The following is a 20,079-nucleotide window of genomic DNA, read 5'->3' on the forward strand; positions in this document are numbered from 1 at the left end:
GGTTAATATGTGCGAGGTATAGAATTAACCAAAGTTTACGAGGGTGTATAAGATTCCGCTAGAAAGATTTATTAAAGTTTAAGACTATGGATAGTCAAATATAATGTTTCTGCATAAGATTTAAATTAAGAAGCCTTAAGCCTTTATTTGTGAAGGTTTTCACCATGGATCAGGTGATTAAGGCCTAGGACCAGTGACATGCAATTTTATTTTCATAATGTGGGTTAAGCAGCTAAGGCTAGCATCATTATGTTTTATGTATATTACACTGCTAGACAATTTTAAAACATTTAAATTTTGAATAGCTTATCATGCAGTTAGATGGCTAACAGATTCGGTTTGCTAGTGGGCGGGTTGAGGTCATCTAACACTTGTTGGATGTGTATGTATACCTTGTCTGCTTTTTGAAATGGAATAGAAAGGACCTGCCAAACTTACAAAAATAAAAATAAAAAATATCATTTTCAATAATTAAAAAAAGAACATTGTAATATAGTACACAATATTTAAAAAGATTTGTTTCTACTCCTAAGTCAAGGTCAAGTTTAACATAGAAATTCAAGATGTCTTTCTTTATTATGGAGTATAAGGCGTGATAATTGTGCCAAGAGACACTCTCTAGCCCAATATGATAGAGATGTAATATAATATAATGTCTTGTAAACATTTTGACTTTGTCAAAATAAAATAAAATAAAAATTATTAAATTAAATTAAAAAAATTTAATAACTATAATTATAAAATATATTTTGATTCTAAAAGTAAAAATAAAAATAAAAATAAAATAAAATATAAAAATATAAGATTAATAATTATAATTATAATTAATTAATACTTAATCCAGCGTAAATCTATTCTAACTCCAAATCTACTAAATGTTCCAGAGGCATTAAACTTCTTAATATGCAAACCTCATTTAGAATGAAAAGAGATTTGATTCCTCTCAATATTTGATAAATTATGCATTAAAATAAATTTAAATTACTTTATAGTATTAAGAAAAGTCTTTTGGTAAAAATCACATAAGAGAAATTTTTGACCTAGATATTTCGAACCAACAAGTGTATTAAAATAGATTTAAATTACTTTATAGTATTAAGAAAAATCTTTTGGTAAAAATCACATAAGAGAAATTTTTAACCTAGATATTTCGAACCAACAAGTATGATTCAAACAGACAAATTATAAAAACTAAAAAATCCTATAAAATAAAGATTACAATAAATTGCATATGTAATTCACATCCTGGCTAAAAAAATCCTCTAAAAATCCTAAAGAGTAAGGATTATAATAAATTGCATGTGTCAATCCACATCCTGGGTACTACGATAAAATGCAACTCCTATGTTAGTCAACACACCCTCACTCGTACCATACTCTCCACAAAAATCCATTGCGTTTTATGGATGGTTTTGTCGTTTGCATTGCTCCTCCTTTTTTTTTGGAGTTCCTATAAAACTTTAGGTATTGAGATTACTTTTCGGTTTTGTCATTTGCTTCTTTTATTTTTTAGTCCCTGCCATCTGGCATCCGGCAGGGACTATAGTAATCGTTATGACCCGACTTAGCATTAGTTCAGCGCTTTACTTCTCTGTTATATGGCGGTTAGAGCGGGGATATGCCTAAGTTTCATTCGCACCTTAGCTTGGCCATCTTATTTGGCCTCTTCCCGAGGCGGAAGAGGCTCGACCATAGCTTAAAAGCTATAAGCGCGGTGCATTTTCGCTAACCGTCACGGGTGTTCACGGGTGTCTGGTTTTAATGTTAGCATTACTTCCGCCCGGGTATGCGAAGGTTTAATAAAGCTCCATGTTCCCTGTTACAATGTCCTGCATTGGCAGCTGGTGCATGCCATGATGCACCATGGTTCAACAACTGTGAGATGAAATCTGCATGAACTATATTGAACTTTTCTGTGATTATATCGTCATTGTCGCCGGATCTACGATGTAGGAGAGAATAAGCTTGATGCCTTTGGCGACCTGTTTAGAAGTCGGGCACGCGCAGCGAAGGGGCGCAACGAGTTTAATTCCAGGCGTTAAATCGTTAATGCCGTACCTTGGATTCTGCTCTCGCATGGCCTGGCAGGTCGTGAGGCCCTCAAATGTCTGGTTCGCGAAAACGTCGGTTGCGGGGCTTCGAACCTGTGACCTGTTGTATCGAATCCATGACAAACTGTAAGTTCTCAAATCCCCATTCCCTGCACAACAGAATTATCACATTGAATTTCAAATCCAAAAACCATAATCGAATCTTTACTACTAATTAATTGAAAATATAATGGGTCTTACCTGTTATAAGTACTGTTGGCCGAGCTGCTGTCCAGTTTATTCTGCAAGCAAAGCTTATTGGACATGGAATATTGCTCAATAGTGAACTGAGTATAACCAGAGAGCTCCTTCAAAACATATTTCAGTGTTTTCCTACGGGGAATATACAAATACTCATCTACATCGAAGAAGAAAGTCCAATTCGCCATGAATTTGTACCTGTGCAAACAATCGTTCACAATAAGGAACTGATTATGGTAATACCCATCATATTGTTCCTGCTCTGTTACATCCTACAATGTCACTCGACCTGCCCTGATCCATGGCTCCAACACCTTTCTAACCTGGGGATGCACTCCACCTGCATCGTGAAAAACAAAGTGCGACCTAGGCCCAAATAATTTGGCATGATAAGCCATCCACTCCCTCATTCTCTGAGCACTCAGGTCACCATACAGGGAGGAACCACAGTAGAGATAATCATAGGGAGGAGCCTGGCTATAAACAGAGCCATTGTAGCTACCTTTTTCTTCCTCGAGAGCAACGATCCTCTCTGGTTTTCCAAACTCGTCGCCATGGATTGCGTGAAGAATGAGCTCTCCACCATTGTCATCGGTGCCCACGCTCTAGCATTTTGTAGGCCTTGCCCTTTATTAATCTTCCAGAAGACGAATTCTTGGGGATGCATTCACATTCAAATTGTGGCTTTCCATAAACATGGAGAGGCTTGGAAGCGAGCCCAACTACAACAAACGTGGTTGGACCTCCTCTGTAAGCGCCCATTTGGATAAACAAGTATGCAGCGCTCCCATAAGGACGAAACACCCTCTTGTTCGGATCTTCTTTCACATGAATTAACTCAGTGATTCTGCTGGTGCTGTTCATGACAATACCAGTATTATGCATTTTACTTGCCATGATCATATCCTTCAGCTCTGTTTTTCTGATTTCGACACTATATGCACCAGGGTTCGAATCTCCCTGGAGAAATGCTTGTGCCAGAGATTTACAGGAGGAGAAATCTTGTCTTCCAAATAGAAAATAGTGGCCTGCTATAAGCAAAAAACCCATAATTATAATCGTCTTCATGAAAAATTTAGCTCCCTTGCAGCTTGAAATAAATCCAGGGCCTGGATATTCCTTCTCTGTCTCTTTCTGTTTCTCCATTGCCATCGCAAAATCGAAATCTTCCAGAAGACGAATTCTTGGGGATGCATTCACATTCAAATCGTGGCTTTCCATAAACATGGAGAGGCTTGGAAGCGAGCCCAACTACAGCAAACGTGGCTGGACCTCCTCTGTAAGCGCCCATTTGGATAAACAAGTATGCAGCGCTCCCATAAGGACGAAACACCCTCTTGTTCGGATCTTCTTTCACATGAATTAACTCAGTGATTTTGTTGGTGTTGTTCATGACAATACCAGTATTATGCATTTTACTTGCCATGATCATATCCTTCAGCTCTGTTTTTTTGATTTCGACACTGTATGCACCAGGGTTCGAATCTCCCTGGAGAAATGCTTGTGCCAGAGATTTACAGGAGGAGAAATCTTGTCTTCCAAATAGAAAATAGTGGCCTGCTATAAGCAAAAAACCCATAATTATAATCGTCTTCATGAAAAATTTAGCTCCCTTGCAGCTTGAAATAAATCCAGGGCCTGGATATTCCTTCTCTGTCTCTTTCTGTTTCTCCATTGCCATCGCAAAATCGAACACAGGGCACCCCTAAAATATAGAATTCTCTGTCACATCTAAGCCCATAAGAAGACGATTAAATTAAACAGGGCAAGGCCTTTCTGAGCGGGAGCCGGCAATTCCAGCTTCGTCGCTCGATCATGGCGATCTTAGGGTGCAGGTAACGCAACACTTGGTATCCATGCGGTAGCATGAAGTCCAGCGGTCCAGCTGTGGCGACTTTTACATATTTATATATTCTAATTGTCATATTATTTTATTTAATAATCTTTTATATAACTTTTAATTATTCTTTTTTTCTTTTTATTACTAGCCTGTTTATTACCACGTCCGTATTTGCCCAGTCTTGATCCGACCATCTCTCGTTAGACTCTCGGTTTCTTGCCATGGGTGTGTAAAACACACCCTCATTGATTCTTTTGAGCAGATCTGCTGAATCCATCTCGGGAGGTTGATTGCCATGGGCTGAGTTGTAAGCATACATTGAGTTGTTGCTGAAACAGTAAAGATTGCGTGTTTGTATCCTTACGTTTAAGTTGGAACTATGCTATTGGTATTACGGAATCTCGGGTGCGGCGCTTAATGCTGCAGTGGGTTCTGAAGATCCAGTGATAGTTTTACGGTGTTAAATTTGCTCTTTAATGTTAAGACTGGCATCTTCACCTTAAAGGGAGCAATATTCTCACAACGCTTTACGGGTAGGTAATGTGTTTTCATGTTCTCTTAACAGATGTCAGAGTGCTAGGACTTTGCAGCCAGTTAGAGCTACTGCAACAGAGGCCCCTCCTAGAGTTCAAAGTAAGTACTAGCAAGCCCATTCTCTGTGTTGTCTTCTTTAGAACTAGAACAGGAAATAAATCAGATTGACAGATTTTGTCGTGGGCAATGTCTTGCATTTGGATTCAGTAATTACTAAAAAAATTTAATCATTCATTATTTTTGCAGGATCCTCGGGAAAGGAGAGGACCAAGATAGGAATAAATGGTGAGTACCTTTACTTATTGTTTCCTATGTGTAAATATTCTAATCAGATTGTGATATGTAACCCACACTGAGAATATTCACGATCAAACAAGTAAGATCAAAACTGTTCTGTGTACAGGATTTGGTCGTATTGGGAGGCTGCTTTTGCATGACGATGTTTTTGTTTAAGTGACTTTATTTCTCTGGATTGTAAGGTGTGCTTGACTCTAGCAATTTGTTACTTAGCATGCAAGCAATTGCTGTAGGATAATTTCTCTACGTTGAGCAAGTTCCTTGGGTTAATTTTAGTGCATACTTTGAACTTTAACTTGATGGAATTTGTTCTTGTGCCTTATACCGTTCTGAATTTTCTTTTAAAGCATTACTGTAGCATTCCTATTGACCGAAATTTGACTAAACTTCTGTTTTGCGGTTGTGGCTGGCAGGCTTACATGTTTAAGTATGATTCAACTCATGGGGTATACAAAGGGAGCTTGAATATTGTTGATGATACGACTCTTGAAATTGATGGTCACAGTATTACTGTCAATTCTAAAAGGTATGCCCCTTAACATTAACCAATGTGTAAATAAACACTGATAATTATGATTTAGAGAATAATGATGCTATGATCTCTTGGAAACCACTGCTACAGGGATCCTTCAGAGATTCCCTGGGGTAACTATGGAGCTGAGTATGTTGTAGAATCATCTGGAGCTTTTACAACAACCGAGAAGGCTTCTGCACATCTTAAGGTATATTTTTTGTGGTAATTTTTGTATTTTTTCTGTTTGCATCTATAGTTTTCCATCGACAAATGTACTTAAGATTGTTGCATCTATATTTTTCCATCGACAAATGTACTTCCTGCAAACATTGTCATTGAGTCATAACTATGTGTCAAAATTAGCTCACCGTAAAAACTGAAACGAATACTCATGGACTGGCTACAGGTGGTGAATGAAGAATTTGGTATTGTTGAGGCCCTCATGACCACTGTTCATGCAACAACAGGTAGGCATGGGCCTCTTTGTTTTAAGTCCTGAATTTAAAATGATAATAAAGTTGTTATGAATTTCTTATGTTATTATCTGATGTGTATTCAGTTCTTGTACCTGTAATTTGTTTTTTGTTAAATGTATATATCTGACAAAGAAATGAAATTTCTATAAATAGCTACAGGCAGTTGGGAAGGTCCTTCCAGAGTTGAATGGAAAGCTAACTGGAATGGCTTTCCGTGTACCAACACCCAATGTCTCAGTTGTGGATCTGACATGTCACCTTGAGAAACCAGCATCTTACGATGATATAAAAGCAGCAATGAAGTATTGTCCTTTTACCTTGCCACGATAAAACATTATATTGTTCCAAAATAGTTTCTGCTTTGAGTGCTCTTAGTGTCATCTTTAATTAAGCTTTGATTATGGCTTATGGTTTCTGCTCTGATAACTCTTAGTGTCATCTTTTTACTCTTAATCATCTTGGAGCCTTAACTATGCTTCTTCTCTGATCACTCTTAGTATCATATTTTAAAGCCTTGATTAGTATTATAATGTGTTGTATACATGGTCAGGGCCGCATCTGAAGGGTCGCTAAAAGGCATCCTTGGATACACTGATGAAGATGTCGTTTCGAATGATTTTGTAGGCGATGCAAGGTAAGAACTTGCTTGAAATAGCTTAGTGGAATTTTGGTTTTGTATTTTAGATAAATGGCTGAATTTTCAAGTTTTCCTTTACAGGTCGAGTATCTTTAATGCTAAGGCTGGTATAGCCTTGAGTTCTACATTTGCGAAACACGTGTAATCTGTTAGTAGATGCCAAGGCATTTGGCATTTTCAGTGTGAGATTTGTTTTGTTAATGATATGGACTAATAAGCTTGACATTGCTGCTGCAGCAACCGAGTGGTGGACTTGATCTCCTCTGTCAGAATCAAAGAGTCATATAAGATCCTTTAGCCAGGATCTTTCTTCAAACTCAAAAGCTAGCACTTGGGAAGAGTTGTTTTCTAATTCCCCTGTTTCGACTCTCTCTCTCATTTAGTTTTATTGCCTTTATATCTGTTGAACTAAGTGGAATTTGCTGTTTGTAAAGCTTGCAATGAATAATGATTGTAAGGCTTGCAATGAATAATGATGGAGATTATAGGACATCTATGGTGACTTTTCGACATTATATTTTACAGGCAGTTGGGAAGATCCTTCCAGAGTTGAATGGAAAGCTAACTGGAATGGCTTTCCGTGTACCAACACCCAATGTCTCAGTTGTGGATCTGACATGTCGCCTTGAGAAACCAGCATCTTACGATGATATAAAAGCAGCAATGAAGTATTGTCCTTTTACCTTGCCACGATAAAACATTATATTGTTCCAAAATAGTTTCTGCTTTGAGTGCTCTTAGTGTCATCTTTAATTAAGCTTTGATTATGGCTTATGGTTTCTGCTCTGATAACTCTTAGTGTCATATTTTTACTCTTAATCATCTTGGAGCCTTAGCTATGCTTCTTCTCTGATCACTCTTAGTATCATATTTTAAAGCCTTGATTAGTATTATAATGTGTTGTATACATGGTCAGGGCCGCATCTGAAGGGTCGCTAAAAGGCATCCTTGGATACACTGATGAAGATGTCGTTTCGAATGATTTTGTAGGCGATGCAAGGTAAGAACTTGCATGAAATAGCTTAGTGGAATTTTGGTTTTTTATTTTAGATAAACGGCTAAATTTTCAAGTTTTCCTTTACAGGTCGAGTATCTTTGATGCTAAGGCTGGTATAGCCTTGAGTTCTACATTTGTGAAACACGTGTAATCTGTTAGTAGATGCCAAGGCATTTGGCATTTTCAGTGTGAGATTTGTTTTGTTAATGATATGGACTAATAAGCTTGACATTGCTTCTGCAGCAACCGAGTGGTGGACTTGATCTCACACATGGCTTTAGTTTGCCTACTTGGGTTCTGGCTGACATTCTGTCTAGCCTCATTTGGTCGATGTGTGTTATGTTATAAACTGTTCGTTTTATGTTAACTTGATGCAGGGACTCGCTGCCTCGCAGCTGTCCTTGTTAAAAGATAGTAATGTTTTTTTTGTTATTTGAATTTTACTTTCAAAATGATTAAATCAATTAAATTAGAATGGGATTGGTATATATATATATATATAAATATAATTAATTAAAAATTATGATGGTTTTTTACTATGATATATCTGTGTTGTAATATTGAGATTATTTTTTAGTTTTATTATATGTATTTTTTATTTTTTTTTTAAATAATAATGTTTTGAATTATATTAATAAATGTGGTTAATAATAATGGTATTGCATAAATTTGGAAAAGGTAAATATGGATTTAGAGATGTAAGGTAGTTAATATTTGAAATTTTATCACTTGATGTAGAGATGGCAACGATATTTTCATTTATAACCATAAAATAAAGATTTAGTTGAAACAAAATATTTGACCAATGTTTAATAAAAATGACATCTATAAACAATAAAATAAATTTAATATTATTAAAAAGTCTTAATTTTAATTTTTTTCTTAAAGAAATAGGTATGGGTATGAAGGTTTTATTAAAAAATAAAGCTAGGATCTAATGCAGAACTGTTACATTTCTTTAGTGTTGCCAATATCCCATGTGGGTTTGAGATTTAGCACGATGGCTCAATCCAAACCCTCAAGTGGGAACACCATAATACACAAATTGTATTCCCTTTCTAGCTAAAGATTTTCCAAAATACTCCCAAAATCCAAGTACATTTATATTCCATTACTCACTCCTTGTAAATTTGACTTTGACTAACTTGTCGTTTTCCTTGCAATATATTTTGAGCCTTTTTACCAACTTGGATCCAACCCATATTTTCAACTAAATCTAAGGGGTCACCCATTTGGGATTGGTCTTTGTTGTCTTTATCTCTTTTAGTAGGTTCTTCCGCATCTGCTTGATCAACCCAAGAAATTGTTTTTCCAACCTTATTTCTTGAAGATTCAGAGGGGATCCAATGTTCTTAAGGGTTTACTGAATATGGGCTTCCTCTGTCACTAAATCTGAAGGATCCTCTTTGAGATGAACTTCTTCCTAACTGATTTATGTTTCCTTGAGTGATTCCTCTTTGACAAGAACTTCTTCCTGATTATCTTTTGCTTCTTCCTTATCCTAGGTCTGTTCTTCCTTGTATAGCATACAACGCTTTCTCTTGAACTCCTTCCCACCAATTGGGCCTCCAACTACTTTTCTGGACTCTACAATCGCTTGGGGTAACTTTTAATTACATGCCTTGCTTCATAACGCTCTCAACATCGAAATGAAACATTTTCATAATCAAGCTTTTGAATCCATAGTTTGGAACCATTAGATTTATCTCAGCAGGAAAACCCTATTGCATTTCCAATGGTAGTTAACGATGAGAGATTCTAAAGATGCAAGGGAAGGTTCAAGAGCCTTACCCAAGCTAGAGATGTGGAGATTGATGTTGTAAATAGATCAAAAGTAGGAGACAAGGGTTGCATGAAGAGACTAGCACCACCCCAAAACTAAGGCCTAGAATCACAAAGAATCTTCTTGTTGGACAATTGACACTACTGAGAAGGGGGGGCGCCTCTTTTTACTTCTCTTTCATGATAGAAAATCATTCATCCATTAGTAGAACATTATGCCAACACATACCATAAGCATGTAAAAATTATGTTAAATAATACAAATCAACACATAACCATGAGCAACACATAAACATGTAAACCATTGTTGAGAAGTGTAGCAAGAAAGTCTCAATTTGACTTTGCCTTGGTCAAATTGAGAAAATTTGAATTTCCACATCAGCAGACAACTTGGAGGTATTTAACTGAGGTGACATGGCTCTTGTCACTCAGTTAGCTCAGTAAATTCAAGTTAGAGGGCTTGGAGTTCAGTTATGCATGTGTGATTTCTAATTTGTAGCAATCTAGTTCAGTTATTTCTAGTTGTATTCAGTTAAACTAGTTCTAATTGTTGATAGAACTAGTTGGAGGTCAGTTGTGCAGTGGGACAGTAGTCTAACTCAATGATCATCCAGTTAATTGATCAATCAACCAAAAATAGCTAGTGCATGCAGAGAATTCGAGTTCCCTAGTTGTGGTGGAGATTCCAAGGCAATGTACCATTAGTTGTAGACTAGTCTTGAGTGTATGTTTGTTGCATGCAGTCAAAGGATCAACCTTGGGAATTGTGCAATAAATTGGAGGAAAATTCCTAAAAAATAGGGGCCTAATTCCTTAGGATTTATGCAAGGAAATAGGGGCTCAAGAAGAGGCATAAATTAACTAAGTTTGGGTCATAGCTTCTCATTGAGTAGAGAGATAGGTTATTCACTTGAAAGTTATGCTCAGAGTGTGCAAGCAATTGTAATACATTCTCTATTAATTTGATTAAAGCAAGTTGGCTTAAGGGGTTTTTACCAATTGGTTTCCCCTAGATAAATATGTGTGGTTGTTTATGTGATTAATGCATGTTTTTTAATGTTGTTCTAAATTGTGAATTAATCTCCGTAGAATAGTAGAGTAGAATTGTGTCTATTGATTTAAGATTAAATTTCTTGAGCAGTTGAAATTCTATCACCATATTTCTACAACCATGAGAGCATCAATGATCAACACATAAAAATCATCACACAAGGGGACACCATATGTTAGGTGGAAAACCTAAATGGGAAAAACCATCGTTGTTGTTGTCTTCTTTTGCTTCTTTGTTATTAATAGTGATTTATCTTTACATATGCATGTACTTTCCACCACTAGTGTGCAAGTCTCTGATTGCAAGCAATGTGAACCACCACTCCCAAAACTATGCAGACCACCACCTGCTGAAGGCCACCACCTTCACTAGTTTTTCAACCACCATTCGAAGGGAGCCTCTACTCACTTAGCAAGTTCTCCAACGACCACCGAAAGGAAGCCACAACTCCCTTGGCAAGCCACCACTTGTCTACAAGACTCTACTTGCAACATTGAAGTCCCCAACCTTCAAACCCTCGTGGACCTGATTTCATCTATTTTCCGACTACGACCTACTGCAACTTAATACAAACACTTGTGAGTCTCGTTTCATCCATTTTCATGTTGGATCCACATTGACAATAAACTCAAACACTGAATACATGCCCTCCAACACAATCTTAGCCACAATCAATACATCACCTCAACACAATCAACAACATACATATAAATCTACAATACCATGACAAATCTGATATACAATATACCAAACATCAAACCTCCAACATACACACTCTCAACACAAATCCATCAACAACATACATATTCTGATCATCAAAACTTAGCTATGTCTCAACAATAACAACCACATACAATACATACAATTGAGCTACAACTATATATAATATCTCCAATAATAAAGCATGATCTGCCAACTATGATCTCCTGCATACACAATGTTAGCAATACAAAGGTGTCGTAGAAAACATGCTAACATCCTTTTCTCCATTGTAGCAACAATCTTCTCAATCAAAAGCATTCATATACCTACATAAAACACTTGTTGAAGCATGCACATAAAATTCTATAATAAAATTGATTTCCTTCAGTGATCTGCAACCGCTATGTCTCTCCTCTAACATGGCTCTCAATGTTATCAATTCTTTACAAGTACTTACTCACACAAAGGAGCCAACCTCTCCAACATGAAGTTTCCTCCTATAAATAAAATATCTAAAGTGATCAAGCACTAATCACACACAAATACAAAGAGCCAAACACTCTTGTTCATACTCCAACATTTGCACCTTGACTGATCCCCCATCATATTCATTCAATGATAGACTTATCTTTTACTTGATTACCTTCTATAATTATTATAACTCAAGTCGACTCTATACCATGAAAAGACTTGGGAAAATACTTTAGGAAATTCTCATGGTATTTTATGTGTATGCACATGAACTCAAAAATTCACGTACAAGACGTCATCACTGGGACAGAAATGACTCCGAAGTATGATCAATATGGGGATAGTGTGGAAACCTAGAAAGGTCTATTATATCCTCTCTCTCTATGCGAGTTATCATCCCAACGAAGTTGCTCTAACTTGGGGAAAATCAAACTTCCTCTGCCCATAACTTTTCCACACTTCTACACCATCTTGTCCATCACCTCCAGGGCATGTTCACACCTCAGAAAACCTCTTGCGCAGCCTAGTAGCATATCATCAAGCCTCTGATCATCATGAAAAATCCTCCAAGATTTTTGACATCAATGCCAACACAATTGACTCCATGGTTGACTCCTTAGGTAGACATCCTAGGTTGACATCAATGCCAACACCATGCAACCAAATTTCTCCCACTTTGTCGTTGATTTCAACCTGCAACCACAACACAAAGATGATCTACATAAAATCCTCAAATTGTATGATCTGATTCTATTTGTCGGGTTGTGTCACTCTCCCCATTTGACATCAATTGAAAAGGGTGGACAAGTCTGGCTAAAACACCAGTTGAACATTGATGATACTAAATAATATGCTAATGAAATATGATTAGCTACAAGCACCTAAAAATAATCTTGGAAAACCAAAGAAATTGTTGCCTTCTTCAATCCACATGCTTCTATGCCATCACCATGCCTTCTCCCAAATGAACATGCTCCCCCTAAATATGTAATGGGGTTGCAACCATCTTCTCCATGTTGTTGTACATGCTATCAATTGTTTCCAATGCCTCCTTGTCACATACAAGAGGCTACTCCTCATGGACCAAGTAATCAATACATACATGACCAAATGATTTGACAATGATTACAAGGCTTCATAAGCCTAATGCGTAGCTACATAAATGAAATAAAATTATTGCTACAATGATATCAAAGAGCCCATATATGGCTAAAATGTGATTCTCTGTCATGCATAGCTATCACCAGGACTCATGACTCTAGGACCACTCCATCAATAGCCAAATGATAAAACAATAGCATTACAATGACTTCTCATGATAGTACATGGTTGAAATAGATGCATGCCAAGACTCATGAATCTCTTCTTCTATGCATGACTGAGACAATGATATACAATGCAAGTACATGGCTGAACCAATGATGCTCCTCTAGGCATGGCCAGTACAAGAGATTTGCAATGAATTTTTCAATGATAAACAAATACATATATGGTTGAAAAAGTACTCCATTCACTCAAGGAAGCATATGTGATTTTTCTACAAGAAACTGAGTGAAGGAAATGAAAGAAGTAACAAATAATCCATGAAATCCGCATACCATGCATAACTCCCCCTAGCTCATTATATCTCTAATGAGGTAGGTTGATCCAATGGACCTGAATGTGCATGAGAGTCTTGATCAAACATGTTGTTGCAACTTGTACTCAAGTCTTCACCATGATGCCACACTGCTACCATATGATCCCCCTAAGACTGTGCATGCCTCTCATAACTATTCTATAGTCTTGTATTTCCTCCAAAAATGACATGGACATCTTCGGCCTTCTTCAAAGAGAGAAAACCACTCTTGTCCCATGACATGCGATGGGAACATCCCCTATCTATATACCATCGATCGTCATGATCAAATGTGCATAGAGTAATCCCATACTTTACTTGTTGCTCCTCCTTCTTCCACATTGTAGTAGGTCGCTTCTTCGCATAGACACTCTCCTCCATCTTCTTTTAGGTCTATTCTAAATCTCCTAATCCTTTTGACTGGATGGCCTAAATAATTTGGAAAGTTTACAATATTTGGCCATATGCCCAAAATTGTGGCACACATAACACCTCACATGACTAAGATATGGGGCCAAGGGATATGATATTTTATTTGTCATGTCAAATATCTACCTTGGATTTATTTTTCCTCCACTCGTGCTAGATCTGCAATCAATGGCCTTATGGCCAAACAAGTTAAAAGTATAACAATAACCATTTTTTTGAACTTGTATACCTAAAGGCGAGTCCTCTTCTTGGATGTTCAAACTATTGCACATTCTGTCGGCTAGAATGTGAAAATTTTGGTTTTTCAGTTGGCTACCACATGTCCAAAATTATGGCAAGTAAAGCACTCGATCTCATCCATCAAGGGGGAAAAGGAGTTATGGTTTCTCCTTTGAAATCTGCTAGGTTTTCTGGATGTAAATGCTCCTCTTGATTCTCTTATTAGCTGCTAATGGATCTGTTGATTTCTTTCTCGTTTGTTGCTATTGTTGGTACCATATTGATCCGAACTTAAACAATAATGCAACAAATTACAGATATAACCATAAATACATATATGTAGCAAAAATAACACTTCATTTCATTAATATCAGAACAATGAAATATGCTTACAAATAGAATGGAAATAAACTAGCTCGGGAGATGGTAGCTTATCTTTGAGAAGAGATGTGGCGGCTACATGCCTCTAAACTGTGTTACAATGAGGCTCAAGGGCCTATTTATTATTGAAAAACAATGTAAAACCCTAAACAACAAAAATCCTAACTCCAGGAGATGTAACACTAAGAGTTTGTGGGCCCTGTTGGGGTTAGTTGGGCAGCCAACTTCTCAGGGTTGTAACTTGGTCATATTATCTTTGTTTGGCGCGTATGATACATTGTTAGAAAGGTATCTTTAAGTACTACATGATTTGTGGAAGGCTCCTATCTATGGCTATGGGACTACAATGGACCTTAAAAAAACATCGTTTAGGGGGTCAAAACTAGTCCGAAAGTTCAGGACCCAAAAAACTACTAAAAATAGTAAATGCTGAAATAAACAAGGAAACAAATAAAACCGGCTAGAGGTATAGGTGGAATAGGTGGGTGGCCACCAATATCCACCTGGATCGTTCCTCCCCCCTTAGGAAGCAATGGTCCCCATTGTGTGCAAAGCTTCCATGAGGTGAGGAAATTTTTGTTGAACTTGGTCACTGGTGAACCACTTGCCCTCGTGAAGGATTTGACCTGCTTTGACAACTCGATGTAGATGGATCCTCTGTTGGCGAGTTTTCTTGATCTGTGTGTCCATTCTATGATCAGTTGTGGCTTGTTCCATGTAGTTCGGGTTGAGCTTTGTTGGCATGAGTTGTTTTGCAATGTCGGATGTATCCAACAATGGTGGAAAGTATGGACGAAGGTGGTCTACATTGAACACTTGGTTAAGACCAAGGAATGGTGAGATGTTGAGCTTGAAGGCATTGTCATCGACAACCTTTATGATGGTGTATGGCCCATATCGGAACGAGTAAATCTTGTGGTGGGGTCCAACGAGGTGCTCCTTTTGCAAATGTAGCCAAACTTTGTCGCCCACCCAGAACTTGTGTGACACTCGATACTGATCATGGTGCTACTTGTACTTATCATTGAATCTGTCCAATATGTCATGGACCTACTGGAAGATGTGTTGAATGCACTCAATGAAGCTGTCAGCCTTATCAAATTTGGACTAGGCATGCGCTGAATCTGCCTGAGTGGTTGCAAATGGTATGGCCACATTAATGGGACATAATGGTTGAAATCCCAACCCTACCTGAAAGGGGCTGTCACTTGTTGAGTTGTGGAGAGATCTATTGTAGTTGTTATGTACATAGGGGAGGCTTTCATCCCATGTGCATGGATTCTTCAAGTTGTACATGTGCATAACGTGTATAATCATCCTGTTGACAACCTTTGTTTGGCCATCAGTTTGAGGATGGAATGTCGTGGACTTAGTAAGTTTTGTATCCAACATTGACCAGAGACTTGACCACAATGCACTCAAGAATCTATTGTCCCAATCTAAGAAAATGGATTGTGGGATCCCAAAGTTTACTCGCACTCATTCAAAGAAGATATTAGTGTTGGCCTATGTTGTGATACTCTTCTTGCAGACCGCCATGATGGCCATCTTAGAGAATTTGTTGACGACCACGAAAACGAATTCATTTCCATTCTTAGTAGAAGGAAGGCCCGAGATGTAATCCATGGAGATATATTCCCAAGGTCGACTAGGAGTAGGTAGAGGAGTATATAGTCCTTGCTTCTTGATGGTTATTTTGGAAATGGCGTAGGCTATTTAGGATCTAATGTACTGCCCAACATCCTGACGAAATTTTAGCCAATAAAAATACTTTTGCAATAACGCCATTGTTTTCTCTACTCTGAAATGTCCAACGACCCGAAATTAGTGCGCCTCCCAAATCATCTTGGTACACTTGCTTGAAGGAACACAGATGTGTCCCAGGTGGCATAACAGTGCATCCCGAAGGTGAAAATTTGGAACTTGCTTCCCTTCCAGGAGTGTCTGGTATGTGTTGTTGAATTCTGGATTGCTCTGGTAAAGATGCGGCCACCCCGAAGTGTTGTGCCCACAGGATTCGAGCATAGTGATCAGCGCCATGACTGGCGGTCAACTAAGGCAGTCTGCAACATTATTGGTTCTGCCCTTCTTGTACTTAATGTTCAAATGGAACTATTGCAGGTAGGTGGACCATTTCTGATGGCAATCGTTCTGCAACTTCCCTTGTGTCTGTATGAATTGCATGGGTCGGTGGTCTGTGTGGATGATCGTTTCCTTCACCAAAATGTAATGCTTCCATTGACGGTAGCCCTGCAAAATGGAATACATTTCTTTGTCGTGAATGGGATACTTTAGGTTGTGTCTAAAAGTGTCTCATTTTGGTAAGCCATTGGATGCCCCCACTGAGTAAGAACTGCACCAATAACATAGTCGGAGGCTTTTGTCTCAATCTCAAATGATTGTTGTAGGTCTGGTAATGTGAGCACTGGTGCAAAGCAAAGGCGATGCTTCAACTCAACAAACACCTTCTATTGGGTTTTGGACCAAAAAGACTTTTCTTTCGCTCCGCCCTTGGTGACTTGACTTAAAGGCCAAGTGATATGTGAGAACCCCAACACGAATTTGTAGTAGAAATTGGCAAGACCCAAAAAGTTGAAGAGATCTGTTAGAGTGGTTGGGGCTGGCTAATCTCGAATGACTTGTACCTTGGATAGGTCCACATGCAAACCCTTCCCATCAATGATGTACCCTAGGTATTGAACCTCGATCATGCCAAAAGTGCATTTATCCAAATTGGCACACAACTTGTGTTGTCGCAGGGTTTGAAGGAATTGTCAAATATGGTGGAGGTGCTCTTCCCAACTTTAGTTGAATATCAAGATTTCATTTAAATACACCACCATGAATGCATTAGTGAAGGTTCACAATATTTTTTCCATCAATCTCATGAAGGTTGCGGGGGAATTCTTCAACTCAAAAGGCATGACCAACCATTCGAAAAGTCCCTCCTTGGATTTGAAGGTAGTCTTCCACACATCGAAGGGTTTCATAGGCACCTAGTGATAACCAGACTTCAAGTCAATCTTTTTGAAATATTTGGCCCCATTGAGATGGTCCAGAAGGTCATGAATCTATGGGATTAGGTACCTATTCCGAACAATGATCTTATTCAGCATTCGATAGGCAATACAGAGTCTCTAGGTGCCATCCTTCATTTGTACCAATAAAATCAGGCTCCCACGAGGTGATGAGCTTGGCCTGATGTGGCCTTTATGCAACAACTCCTGAATCTTCCTCTTGATCTCAATGTTCTCTAGAACAGAATGTCGATAGATCGATCCATTGGGTAGTGGCGCACCTGGGGTCAAGTCAATGGAGCGCTTGACCTGACAATGCAAAGGTACCCCTGTAGGTGAGGCGAAAAAGTCCCAATACTCCTCCACGACCTTGTCCATCTGCTGCTGGTATGCCAAGGAGCCTTGTCTAGAAGCCGTGGGCACAAACTTCTTCTTTCCCTGAGGGCGAATCATAAGGAAAAAAAAATTCCTAGTATGGGAAATGATCTTACTGCATTTCTTTGTAGTGATAAAATAGATGGTGGTAGGTTGGGCTATCTATGGTATCATGTAGGACTTATTTCCCAAAATAATAATCACAGAGCAAGGTCTCTACTCATATACAACATGTTGCTTCCACAAGCATGGTTGTCCTAATAATACATCACAAACATCAAGAGGAGCAACATCACACAATACCTCATCGGTCAAGGGATTGATGTTGTAGGGAATGCAACAATATTGGCTAACACAAAGATCTCATCCTTGGTGAAGCCACCCGATTGTGTACAGTTGTGGATGTGTTGTCATCTATAGGCCCATCCGCTTCACAACCTCTGCTGAAATGAGGTTCTTTTGGCTCCCGTTGTCGAAAATGAATTGTAACGGAGAACCCTTCACCCACATCTGTGAGTGGAAGAGGCGCTCCCCCTCCTCTGGATCTTCAGGCTCATTATTTTATATCTTAGTGGTGTCCATGGTGGCAGTGGGCTCCGCGTCAATATCTACTTCCCTTTTTAGTTCCCCTTTTTGGGTTCTGAGTCAAAGTCAGAACATGCATTTGAATTTGAAGCCTTCAGCTTAGCCACTAGGGACTGCTTGGCCCGACAATCATTTGTGTCGTGATTGGAGCTCTTTGTCTTCGTGGGGTTGTTCTTTTCTTGTGGCTTTGACGAGTTGTCCTGGGTCACCCCACCTTGGCTCTAGCCTTTGCTCTGTGGTTTGGGGGCGCCTTTTCCTTGCTTCGGATTTGCAGATCCAAAATATCTTTTCTTCGGTCTAAACTTCTGCTCAATCGGTATGTTGTGTCGAGCGAGGATATTTCCAGGAACTCCATCTCATCCTGGATATACTTGTGTAGGCAGCCACAGTACTTGATTACCAAATGGCGCTCAGAATCCTTGATACCCAATTTTGTGGGGAGGGTATGGAAAATATTTGTGAACACTGACACATCTTGGTCCCTTCCCTATCATAGCATGGTCCACTTTATGTATTTATCTTCATAGCCCCCAACAAGGTAATGTTGTTCCTTGATGGCACCTCAGAAAGAATCCCAAGTCGGTGCACCCGAAAAAAGTGAGGATTCCCTCTCGTCCTTTTGTTCATAGTAGGTTTCCCACCAGTCCTTGACATGTGGGACGACTTTGAGAAGTGCAAAAGTAATCTTTTCCCGATTGGAAAAGTCATGAACTAAAAAATATCCTTCCAATAGCTTTAACCATTTATTTACAGCATCTGCATCTATCTAGCCCTCAAATATGGGAATGTCAAAGTCAACTTGCACCTTAAAAGGAGTGGTGCCTCCAGAGTGGCTGTTGGATGAAGATGCGTCGCATGTGGGTAGTCATCGAAGGATCTAGGCAAAGTTATCCATCATTGTGTTCCTTTGTCACTCGAGGGGTTCCTCGAGCAATATTTTTATAGGATCTCCTGCCCCCTTGTATTTCTTTTCTTCCAACATGGGAGGTCATCGGGGTCTGTAAGGCTGGTCTTTCAAAGATTCAACCAGATCGATCCCTAACTCGTTATACCCTGACCTCGTTGGGGACATGCAAATAAAAATAGAGAAATAGTAGTCTTCTCTGATACCACTGATTCAAACTCAAACAAGAACATAACAAATTACAAATATAAGCATAAATATAGAGATGTAGCATAAATAACACTTCATTTCATTAATATCATAATACTAAAATATGCTTACAAATAGAAAGGAAATAAACTAACTCAGGCGATGGTAGCTTATCTCTAAGAAGAGATGTGGCAACTACATGCCTCTGAACTTTGTTACAATGAGGCTCAAGGGCCTATTTATTATTGAATAACAAGAGAAAACCCTAAACAACCAAAACCCTAACCCCAAGAGATGTAACGCCAAGAATTTGTGGGCCTCGATGGGGTTAGTTGAGCATCCAAATTCCCGGGGTCATAACTTGGTCATATTATCTCTTTTTGGCACATACCATACATTGTTGGAAAGGTTTCTATAAGTAGTACAGGATTTGCAACAGGTGTTGGGGTCCAACCCTAACCCCTTTATTTATGTAATAAACCCAATAGGGTCGATTCATAGTCATAGTTAGTTAAAGAGTCAATAAAGCCCGTATTAATAATTATAAGTGGTTGACCCACATTTAAGAAAGGGACCACAGTTAGTTTCAAATAGGCCATGGTATTAGATATATGGTATTGAGAGAACCATGGTAATGACCCATGCTATTGTATGTATGAATCCTATATAGAGGCTAGAGACTCCCCATTGAGATATATGGAGTCTTATTTTGTAATCGAGCTCGGCTCTGTTGGAGGTTGCCCCCTCGAAGAGGCAAGTGAAAATTGCTT

General features: G+C 38.6%; 1 protein-coding gene, 1 long non-coding RNA gene and 2 pseudogenes across 4 annotated transcripts; all 4 read left to right on the forward strand.

Moving 5' to 3' along the window:
- The first annotated feature begins 4,301 nt into the window (after positions 1-4,301).
- LOC149220674 (uncharacterized) lies at positions 4,302-5,101 on the forward strand. Its single transcript, XR_016248763.1, has 4 exons — positions 4,302-4,438; positions 4,697-4,764; positions 4,912-4,950; positions 5,069-5,101. It is a non-coding gene; the product is annotated as an uncharacterized LOC149220674 (long non-coding RNA).
- A 160-nt stretch (positions 5,102-5,261) lies between these two features.
- Positions 5,262-5,717, forward strand: LOC149220675 (glyceraldehyde-3-phosphate dehydrogenase GAPCP2, chloroplastic pseudogene; annotated as a pseudogene). Its single transcript, XR_016249626.1, has 2 exons — positions 5,262-5,488; positions 5,585-5,717. The product of XR_016249626.1 is annotated as a glyceraldehyde-3-phosphate dehydrogenase GAPCP2, chloroplastic pseudogene (transcript).
- Positions 5,718-5,936: 219 nt separating this feature from the next.
- LOC149220676 (uncharacterized) lies at positions 5,937-6,887 on the forward strand. Its single transcript, XM_089387163.1, has 4 exons — positions 5,937-6,254; positions 6,503-6,586; positions 6,671-6,730; positions 6,827-6,887. Exons 1-4 carry the CDS (start codon positions 6,157-6,159, stop codon positions 6,885-6,887), a joined length of 303 nt encoding a protein of 100 aa, XP_089243289.1. The 5' UTR covers positions 5,937-6,156.
- A 149-nt stretch (positions 6,888-7,036) lies between these two features.
- Positions 7,037-7,820, forward strand: LOC149220677 (glyceraldehyde-3-phosphate dehydrogenase GAPCP1, chloroplastic pseudogene; annotated as a pseudogene). The gene is made up of 3 exons (XR_016249627.1): positions 7,037-7,257; positions 7,506-7,589; positions 7,674-7,820. The product of XR_016249627.1 is annotated as a glyceraldehyde-3-phosphate dehydrogenase GAPCP1, chloroplastic pseudogene (transcript).
- The last annotated feature ends 12,259 nt before the right edge of the window (positions 7,821-20,079 follow it).

This window comes from Pinus tabuliformis, chromosome Q (genome assembly GCF_031772625.1).
Source record: "Pinus tabuliformis cultivar Carrire ecotype Pingquan chromosome Q, CPIR1, whole genome shotgun sequence".
NCBI lineage: Eukaryota > Viridiplantae > Streptophyta > Pinopsida > Pinales > Pinaceae > Pinus > Pinus tabuliformis.